The sequence below is a fragment of the Anarrhichthys ocellatus genome, unplaced genomic scaffold (assembly GCF_004355925.1).
Source record: "Anarrhichthys ocellatus isolate YVR2014 unplaced genomic scaffold, GSC_Weel_1.0 scaffold1569, whole genome shotgun sequence".
NCBI lineage: Eukaryota > Metazoa > Chordata > Actinopteri > Perciformes > Anarhichadidae > Anarrhichthys > Anarrhichthys ocellatus.
In genome coordinates this window covers 1-10,603 of record NW_022281543.1, presented here as the reverse complement: position 1 = coordinate 10,603, position 10,603 = coordinate 1, and the positions used below count along the sequence as shown (strand labels likewise).

At 43.4% G+C, this 10,603-nt stretch overlaps 1 protein-coding gene across 3 annotated transcripts; it reads right to left on the bottom strand.

The window, feature by feature from the left end:
- Window positions 1–21: 21 nt before the first annotated feature.
- On the bottom strand, window positions 22–9,468 carry LOC116377698 (NLR family CARD domain-containing protein 3-like). 3 transcript variants are annotated; one of them, XM_031839400.1, is made up of 9 exons: window positions 9,385–9,468; window positions 6,358–6,439; window positions 6,142–6,282; window positions 4,419–4,532; window positions 3,723–3,747; window positions 3,339–3,567; window positions 1,393–3,196; window positions 1,122–1,295; window positions 22–978 (listed from the first exon to the last, which is right to left on the bottom strand). In XM_031839400.1, exons 2-9 carry the CDS (start codon window positions 6,423–6,425, stop codon window positions 765–767), a joined length of 2,769 nt encoding a protein of 922 aa, XP_031695260.1. In that variant the 5' UTR covers window positions 6,426–6,439; window positions 9,385–9,468; the 3' UTR covers window positions 22–764. The 3 variants fall into 3 exon arrangements, with proteins under 3 accessions (XP_031695260.1, XP_031695261.1, XP_031695262.1); XM_031839401.1 differs by lacking the exon at window positions 9,385–9,468 and having other exon boundaries at window positions 6,358–8,649; XM_031839402.1 differs by lacking the exons at window positions 22–978; window positions 1,122–1,295 and having other exon boundaries at window positions 1,389–3,196.
- Window positions 9,469–10,603: the final 1,135 nt, after the last annotated feature.

Below are 10,603 nucleotides of genomic sequence, written 5' to 3'. Positions count from 1 at the left end.
GGGGGGGATGGTTGGATGTACAAAGCTGTTCACATCCCGTCTCCTAGCAACAGTCAACACTGGTTTCTATTATCTGTAATCTGAGGGTGAAAATATTACAGTTCAAGTCCGTCTGCAGCCACAGAGCACTGCCTGTGTCCCCCTAGAACTTTGGTCCAGTCCTCAATAAACCTCTTTGGGCTCTGACACACCCATGTCCACAACCAGCTGTTGGTTCTTCACTGAGCGTCTGTGGCCGACTGTCACCTGTAGTTTCAACAAGTCGACTCTTATCAGCCAGGGAACTGGCTCTCAGTGCAAAACAAACCACAACCAGGTACAGCTGAACTCCTTTAAAACAGGAAAACATTCCTATTGTGATGATTCATCAAGACGCTTTAAACAGATTGTTTCTTTGTCTGTTTGTCTTTTCACAATAATGTCTGGACTAAAGGGCAACACACACAAGCATCAAAACATCAACTTTGATATGCGTCCCCAAACCTGCAGCGTGATGACGTTGATGCATGTCAACCCACCATGATGGCCGTCAACGTGTCAGGATACACCACTGTCCTATTTTCTAATGTAACAAGACAACGCTCCAGAAAAACAACAGTTTCATCACCTTCCCTCCCTGTTGTGGCTCATCCTGGCTACTGTTCCCTGACTACTTCACAAACAGTTTGAGTCTCTGGTAGTTTGAGGTCAGCTTGGTGTGTCAGGGTCATATTAACCAGGCTGACATTGTGACAGAGAACAAGTCTCCAGCTCTACCTCCTCCATCAGACTGATTGTCTGTGGCTGCAGCAGGCCTCTTCATACCTGAGAGTTTTCAGTATCCAGTGTGGATCCTTCAGTCCATCAGACAGCAGCTTCACTCCTGAGTCTCCTGGATGATTGTAGCTCAGGTCCAGCTCTCTCAGACGGGAGGGGTTGAAGCTCAGAGCTGAGGCCAGAGAAGCACAGCCTTCCTCTGTGATCAGACAGCCTGACAGGCTGCAAACACACAAAACAACACACATGTTCTGAGGGAACTGTGAGGGCTGGAAGGTTTATGTTTATTACTGTCATCACCAAGCTGTTTGTGTGTAAACTTTAAATTTAGTACTTAGTCCAAGAAAAGTAATTCACAGGGTCACCTGAGAGTCTCCAGTGTACAATGTGGACTCTCCAGTCCAGCAGACAGCATCTTCACTCCTGAATCCTGCAGGTTGTTGTTACTCAGGTCCATCTCTCTCAGACTAGAGGACTGGGAGCTGAGAACTGAGGACAGAGCTTCACAGCTTCTCTCTGAGAGGTTACAGCCACTCAGTCTGAAGAGACAATGATGAAGAAGAAATAAACAATAAGTAGAAAAGATAGCAGCGTATTTAAGTTATGATACATGAATCTAACTCTCTCTGTACTTACAGAGCTTTGTTGGAGGCTTTGACCACTGGCAGCAGCCTCAGAAGAGCCTCCTCTGAAGCAGAGTATTTCTTCAGGTCAAACACGTCCAGATCTTTTTCTGATGACAGTAAGATGAAGACCAGAGCTGACCACTGAGCAGGAGACAGTTCATCTGTGGAGAGAAGTCCTGAACTCAGGGACTGTTGGATCTCCTCCACTAGAGAACCAGCATTCAGTTCATTCAGACAGTGGAACAGATTGATGCTTTTCTCTGGAGACACATTCTCACTGATCTTCTTCTTGATGTACTGGACTGTTTCCTGATTGGTCTGTGTGCTACTTCCTGTCTGTGTCAGCAGACCTCGTAGGAGAGTCTGATTGGTCTGCAGTGAAAGACCCAGGAGGAAGCGGAGGAACAAGTCCAGGTGTCCATTTGGACTCTGTAAGGCCTTATCCACAGCACTCTGGTAGAGATGTGTTAGTTCAGGTTTGTCTTCAGAGACTTCAGACAACCGGCAGGTTGTTTGTTCTTCTGACAGCAGATCGACTCCAGAGTTGATGAAGGTCAGATGGACATGAAGAGCAGCCAGAAACTCTTGAACACTCAGATGGACGAAGCAGAACACCTTGTCCTGGTACAGTCCTCTCTCCTCTCTAAAGACCTCTGTGAACACTCCTGAGTACACTGAGGCTGCTTTGATATTGATGCCGCACTCTGTCAGGTCGGATTCATAGAAGATCAGGTTGCCTTTCTGCAGCTCATCAAAAGCCAGTTTTCCCAGAGACTCAGTCATCTTCCTGCTCTCTGGACTCCAGTGTGGATCTGTCTCAGGTACTCCATCATACTTGACCTTCTTCAGTTTGGACTGAACCACCAGGAAGTGGATGTACATCTCAGTCAGGGTCTTGGGCAGCTCTTCTCCCTCTCTGGTCTTCAACACATCCTCCAGAACTGTAGCAGTGATCCAGCAGAAGACTGGGATGTGGCACATGATGTGGAGGCTTCGTGAGGTCTTGATGTGGGAGATGATCCTGCTGGCCTCCTCCTTATCTCTGAATCTCTTCCAGAAGTAATCCTCCTTCTGTGGGTCAGTGAACCCTCTGACCTCTGTCACCACGTCAACACACTCAGGAGGGATCTGATTGGCTGCTGCAGGTCGTGTGGTTATCCAGAGGCGAGCAGAGGGAAGCAGTTTCCCCCTGAAGAGGTTCGTCAGCAGCACATCCACTGAGGTGGACTCTGTAACATCAGTCAGGACCTCATTGTGGTGGAAGTCCAGAGGAAGTCGACACTCATCCAGACCGTCAAAGATGAACAGAACCAGGAACTCTTCAAACCTGCAGATTCCTGCTTCTTTGGTTTCACTGAAGAAGTGATGAACAAGTTCCACCAAGCTGAACTGTTTCTCTTTCAGCACATTCAGCTCTCTGAAATTAAATGGAAATGTGAACTGTATGTCCTGGTTTGCTTTGCCTTCAGCCCAGTCCAGAATGAACTTCTGTGTTAGGACTGTTTTCCCAATGCCAGCCACTCCCTTTGTCATCACTGTTCTGATTGGTTCCTCTCTTCCAGGTGAGGCTTTAAAGAGGTCTTCTTGTCTGATGGTTGTTTCTGGTCTGTGTGATTTCCTGGATGCTGTTTCAATCTGTCTGACCTCATGTTCATCATTGACCTCTGCAGTCCCTCCCTCTGTGATGTAGAGCTCTGTGTAGATCTCATTCAGAAGGGTTGGGTTTCCTGCTTTAGCGATTCCCTCAAACACACACTGGAACTTCTTCTTCAGGTTAGATTTGAGTTCACGTTGACAAACTGTAGGATGACTTCCTGAAAAAAAACAAAGAACATCAATGAATAAATTATTTGACAAATATGTCAACATATCTGAATATATGTTGGTCCATCTCTTGAGACGTTAGTAAACGTCCCATTGATCCAGCATGTTAAATCTTTAGAGAAATCCTCTTACTGCTCTGCAGACAGTCAGCCAGCTCCTCCTGCTTCATTCTCCTCAGGAGGTTTACTGTGATCTTCTCAAACGCCTCTCTGCTGCTCCTCCTCTGCTCTTCATCCTCACCGTCCAACACCTCCTCATCCTCCCTCTGACTCTCTAAGCATTTTGGGTAATCTGAACTCAGTCCCTTCTGGATCTTCTTCAGCTCGTTCTTCACAAAAGTGACGATGTTCTGCTCCAGCAGCTGGAACAGAATATTCTATGAATGACACAAACTAAAACCATGGAACCAAACATCAGATCCATGTTAGACACACTGACAATCCACTGGTCTACAAAGTGCAGCATGGAGATGATTGTCAACAGAATAGATGTAAAAGTAGTTGTACATGTACAGACCATAAATATGAAGTCCAGGTCCTCTCTGTGGAGGAATCATGAAGAATCAGCTCACATTGTGTTTGTACCAAAAACACAAATACAACAATTAGTTAAAGATGTTGTGTTCTGTCATGATTGATCACAATGAAAACCAGATGCAAAACAGATTCTTATCTATGTTTTTATTGGACAGTAAAAGTTATTTTATTGGAAGCATGGTATTGTCAAAAATGATATCGTAGGTCAAATTCATACCGGTTTACTCTATATATACCTTCTATACCTTCCACCCCGAGATACAACTACAACTACAAACAACTAGAATCACATCTGATGTGATACTTTTTCATATTTGGTGCAGTTTCTATTCCACCATTGTGTTGTTAGTCAGATGTACCAAGACTTAATACTATTGAACTGCCACATCACTGAAACAAAGGGTCTGTATTTGGTTTTGGCCACAGCACCATTGGGGAGACTTCCTCCTCAGAGTCTTCCTAGTCTCCAGACCTCTGCAACTGGAATTAGGATTATATCCACAATGCTACTTCCTGTTTGATGTAAAACCTACAACTAGTTAAAGATATTGCGTCATGTCATGATCATAATGAGAAATGAGATCATAATGACAGATCAAAGACTATAAATGATAGATGACCAAATTTGTATCTGTGTAACAGCTAGTCATCCGTTTCATCTATTTTAAGAACTTACTCTGGGTCATCAGAACGGCGTCCATCTTTGAAGTTAATCCCATCATCTTTAGACTGATCACTCTTCATGGACACACAGCTGGGTACAGGAGACGTTTCTCTCTGCTGCTGTGAACTGATAGAAACACTGACATTACATCATCATCATCATTCAATTATGAAGAATCTGCTCACATTGCGTCTGTCCAGGGAGCTACACGTGAGCCGTCCTCTTTGTTTACCTTTTGTTTTACGTCTCCATGCGTCCACTGGTTACCCCGTGTTTAACGTCACATTGCAATGAATTGTGGGTAATCCCCTTAGGCAAAGTCTGCATCCAATGCTGACTTACGGAAAGGGTTCATAAAGGGCTCAAAATGTCTGCAAGAGAGCCTCAAACACTCTGATTTGACAGTGAGACAGAATTAAACCCTGACGGACTTTACGGGAGCGCGCCTCAAAGTCTGTAAGGGTGGAGATTGGGATTGGGCCAATGTCTTAATCCGCCATCTAAAGAACTCTGTTGGCATCAGTGATGTGGTGCTGGATTGGTTGATGTCTTATCTGTTGAACTGGTCTTTTTTTGTAATGCTTGGAGAGGCCTCCTCTCTTCTGTGGGGTCCCTCAGGGGTCTATATTGGGTCCCCTCCTGTTTACCATGTACATGTTACCACTAGGACTCATCATATGTCAACACAATACAGAGTTCACTGCTACGCAGATGATACCCAGTTGTATTCCATTAAGACTGGCTCCAGCACTGTTTCATGTATCATGTCCTGTCTTGCCGACATTAGAAATTGGATGTCCAAAAACTTCCTGGAACTAAATGACTCCAAATATGAGGTAGTTATAATGACCCCTGCTGGCCCCTTTCTGCATTAATGATCTCTCCTCAAGTCTGGGAGCTTTATCTAATAACGTTGAGCATGAAGCCCCCAACCTGGGTGTTATTTCTGACTCCGACTTGACTTTTGATGCTCAGGTGACCAAAGTTGTGCAGATCTGCTTTACACAATTGAGATAGCGAAGCAAAATCAGGTCATTCCTTTGACCTTTGACCTGAGAGAGTCATTCATGCTTTCATCTCCAGACTCGACTACTGCGATGCACTTTAATCTGGTATCAGCAAGAGAAACATTTCATTAGAGGAAGTAACGGAATGGGGGTGCAGACAGTTATTAACCACAGAATGTTTAGGTTAGGAACAGAAACAGATGTGTTAGTGAGGACTCATCCTACCCCCCGACCCTTGTGCACTGGTATAAGATGTAGAAACCTGCACACGGGGCTCGCTCTTCATCCCTCAGACTGCACACAGGAGCTCAGTGGGATGATTGAACCTTCTCTGCACAGAGAATAAATACTACAAAGACAAACTTTCTTTTCTCACATTTCCTTATTTCAGTATTGTATCACTCACTTGTACTATTATATAGTTCCTACACCACACCTTACTAACGGGCCTTTGCTGTCCGGGCCCCTCAGCTGTGGAACTCTTCCTGGTAATCTAAGGCCGGAAAATTCAGTTTCCTCTTTAAATCTGTTCTGAAGACTCACTTTTACCATTTGGATTATTTTTACATGTTTATTTATTTAAATCTTATTTTACTGGTTTGATTGTGTTTCTTATTTGCTTTCATGTTTTATTGTGAAGCACTTTTGTAACTTTGTTTTGGAAAGGTGCTATTTAAATAAAGTTATTATTATCATCGTCGTCGTCGTCGTCAGTTTGAAATCCTCACCTTTGATCAACAGAGTGGCGGCCATCTTTGAAGTATATAGGACAAGCCATAGACCGGTCACTCTTCATGGACACACAGCTGGGTTCGGGTTCATGTCCAGGTTCAGGTTCAGGTCCAGGACAGTGTGGTCCCTGATGGATGCTGGTCACATGTGTAGAAACAGAGTCAGTGAATGAAAGACTTTGAGTCATGGACAGGTAGAGATGGTCATCTCACCTCTGAGCTTTGGTGTGGCTGGTTTTAGAGGGAGGGACTCCCTCCTCTCTGTCCTCGCACTGATTCATAGCAGAGTCCACACCTTCACACAAACAACAACATTATTTCACGACAACTTCATCATGACAAACACACACAGCACATTCACCTCAATACTAAAGACACTCGTGGGACAGTTTCCATGTCACTGAGCTGCAGAGTCCTCTCTAAGAAATGACGTTCACAATGCTCTTTAGTCTCTTGGCTTGTTTGAAGACTAGAGGAAGACTTCATGTGGCTTTTTATTGGCCTCTTTGGGGATGACGTCACTTTTCATGTCTCTGTGACATCATCAGGGCCGATGGATATCAAACAGGAAGCTGTTTATAACAGGTCAGGCTGATAACGACCTCAGTAACATTGGACGTGACGTTTGAGGCCCACATGGAGAAATACACGCTTCCTTCACTTGCGTCCTTTCCTTCCTTCCTTATTCCAGTCCACCACTGCGGTGAAACCAGCCGCCCCCGTGTTCAGAGTGTGTGATTGATCTCACGTTTACGGTGAAGCAGAGGAACAGATGAGGAACAGATGTGGGACAGATGAGGGACAGATGTGGGACAGATGAGGGACAGATGTGGGACAGATGTGGGACAGATATGGGACAGATGTGGGACAGATGAACAGATGTGGGACAGATGAGGAACAGATTTGGGGAGCCGATGGAAGGGACCAAAGGGACTTTTGAATTCAGTCTCACAACAAGAAGTTACAGAAATACTTGATGTTTGTCTTCAATGAAGTGAATAGAAATGGAGTTAAAGCTGGAAGCAGCATTGATGGTCCTCCCACCCTCGTGCATGTGGAGGGTTCTGGCTGGACGCTGGTTCAGAAGACCTTGCTCTTCCTCGTCTATCAGTTGCTGCGTGAACGAGTCAGACGGTGTTTCCTGCGTGGAGCAGCGGTGTCGTCGGCTTAAACCTCCAATGTTTGGAGTTTATCTCTGAATACAATATTAAATGTGAGCCCATGAAGAGAACAAACGTAAGCTGTGAATGTGCTTCAGTGTTTGTAACATAACAGACTGTCAAAGTAAAAGCAGCTCTCTAAACTCTCTGTGTCTGACAGTAATCTAGTAGAACACGTTGGCAGAGGAGACGAGTGAGGAGTCCAGAGAAAAGGACCGGCAGTGAATCCAGAGGCTGAGAGAGGACAGTGGGCTCAACTGGCTGTTAGTTAACCCTTCAATGAAACACTGTGAGCTCTCATCTGCAGATGTTTAGTGATGTGTTGTCAGAATGTAGCGTGCATCATTTATTGTGACATGTAACCTGAATCTCACCGTTTACTGTTTTACAGGTCATTTATGCTGATGCCAACTGACATGACTTTAAACTATTGTGAGCTCATTTCTGCTCTCCAAACTCTTTAAAATCTTTATCTTTATATAAAGGAACCACATGTTCTTCAGAGGGTCCGCTCAGTGTTTGGACCTCTGTACTTCTGAAACCCTCATATAACAACGGTTGCCAGTAGGTGGCGCTGTGACTATGAGTTAATATTGGCCTGCAGAAGTCCTCAGGCCATGACTCTCATCAAGCATGGCAAGTTTGGGAGGGTTTAGACAAAGAACAGTCTAGTTACAGCAGATTGATGGATGATGGTGAACCATGTAAAATGGCCGCCACACCACGTCCTCCCCGTTCATGAAACCTTGAAGCTTTTGATAACTTTTAATCACAAAGGTCTTTAGATTGTTCTCACTAAATATTAAGTTGTGATTCATTCTCTAGGAGGAGTTCACTAAAGTTCAGCAAAAACACAAGAAATGTACACAAAATTCAAAATGGCTGACTTCCGGTTGGGTTTAGAGGATGGCTCCAAGAGACTTTTGTTTAAGTCTACATGTGATGCATGTGCTTACCAAATGTTATAGATCTATGTGGAACGTACTGCGAGGGCTGCATGGTCTAAGTTGCGTAGGGGGCGCTATAGAGCCGACTTCCCTCTGAAGCATTAAAACCACATCAGATAAAAACATGGAGGACTTTCAATGTGAGAGCAGTTTGGTTCCGTTTGGAGCTTCTTCAGCCTCAGAAACACCTTCAGAGCTCATAATTCATAACTTTATGATCTTTGGATCACTTTTCACTGTAAAGGTCTCAAGATCTGAAGTACATCAGGTTACATCTCTAAGGAGTTAAAGTATGTTAATAATAATAATAGAAAATATAATAATTATGATGGTAAAAAAAATCAATAATGATAATAACAATCATCATAATAAACATTAAAAGAACAATAGCTCCTCTAAATCTAAATGAAGTTTCATATGTACAGTATGACGTCATCGACTGCACATCCCTCCAAGGAGTACTTCCGGTCCGGATTTCAAAGTAAAGGATCACGTGTCTTTTAGTTTACGATATTTGGGGTTAAGGAACAGAAGCGTAATTTAAGATTATATTATTTGGACTCAGTACTATTTAGACTACAGTCAGTACTAATATGAAGTACTTTTACTGTGTACTTTGTGAATCATTAAAGTTAGACAAAAAGAATGAATCTTGGTCTCGGAAGGAACTTTGACATTAGATTATTCAAAGTGTACACAGTAAAGTACTTCATATTATGTTTGACTGTAGTCTTAATAATAATCAATAATAGGATCTTAAATTACTCTTCTGTTCCTTAATCTCAAATAACTCACGCAATCCTTTACTTTGAAATCCGGACCGGAAGTACTCCTTGGAGGGCTGTGCGGTCGATGACGTCATACTGTACATACTGAACTTCACATTAAATCCATTTGTGTTCAGCTGACTGAAGAAAAGCATAAAGTATTTCTGTAACTTCTTCTCGTGAGACTGAATTCAAACGTGACTTTGGTTCCTTCATGAGGAAAGAAGGAGCGACACGCGCACTGAAGACTTTGTGACGTGTTGCTCTGTTCTTCTTCACTGGTCCTCCTCTGAAGTCCACTTGAACTAGTTTCTGCTGGACCTGAAGGACCAAAGAGTCCCTCAGTGAAAAGAGTCGCTCACTAACCTTTAGATGCAGAGAAGAAGAAGCTGCGACACCACGAGCTCCAGAAGTGAAACTAAAGAGGAAACAGGAAGGGAGGGGCCGTCACGCAAGGAGAGGAAACAAGAAATGAGGCGTCATTTCCTCAATTGCGTCACGTGAAGCGACGTCTGTTTCTGATGACGGAGGATCAACTGATCACATCTGGATCAGCTGTCAGTCGGCATTAAGCTGGAGAGACTTTTGATAAGTTTGTGTCTGTTCACACGATCACTGTATTTAATAACAGTAACTAATAATACTAATAACCAGTGGTGGGCCGTCAGGGCCTGCAAGGCCTTCTCTGCTGGTCTAAACAGAATCACAAAGTTATAGCTATTTTATAATTTAATAATTGTTCTTAAATACACTACATGTATTATAATTCATATAAATATTTTCCCCATTATCTTATGTTCTCATTGCACAGCTACTGTCTTCCTCAGTTGCTCTGCTTCCAGTGCAGCTTGTTTTAAGTAGAGCTTTTATCCAATCAGATCTCACCTCTGTGTCTCTAGGTAAGAACAGAGGCAGAGGCCTGCAGACTCACAAGTGAATCCATGTGCAGTTTAAGTGAATGGGGACAATATTGTTGATTGTCATAATGTTCAACCAATCAGATCTTTAGTTTGACATGTTGGGCGTATTCTTTGACGTGCCAGAGCCTGTTAGCTGGCCTACAAGTACGTGATTGGTCAGTGGGCTAGCGTGACATGATGGGCGGTGACAATCCCAATATCTGCTGCCTCTGTGGAGCGGACATTTTCAGCCTCAAACTCATTAAAACGTATTCAAGAAATACAACTGGGGAGGCTCGACTGTCTTCACCGGCGTCCATGAATGGAGAAGTGTAAAATGTGCAAAATGAATCAGTGTGTAAAAAGGAAACAGAGTTACTTTTGTCTCATCAGTTAATCAGTTGATCCTCTTTCATTGAGTCAGTCTGTCTCTCTCATGTCATTTAATAAACCTCTCAGAATAACAGAAAGTCTTTTAACCAAACATTTAAATTAGCTCGTAAAGCTTTAAGGTTGCGTCTCAGTCAGTCTCCTGTCGACCCTCATCTACATGTATGTTTTTAATACCTAACAATGCAGCATAATCTTATCTTTAGTCCGCGTTTCTATTAACATAATCATCCCTCGTTGTTTTTGCTTAGCTTGTTATTGTTTTATGAGTTTCATGTCTTTAGTACTTCACAATG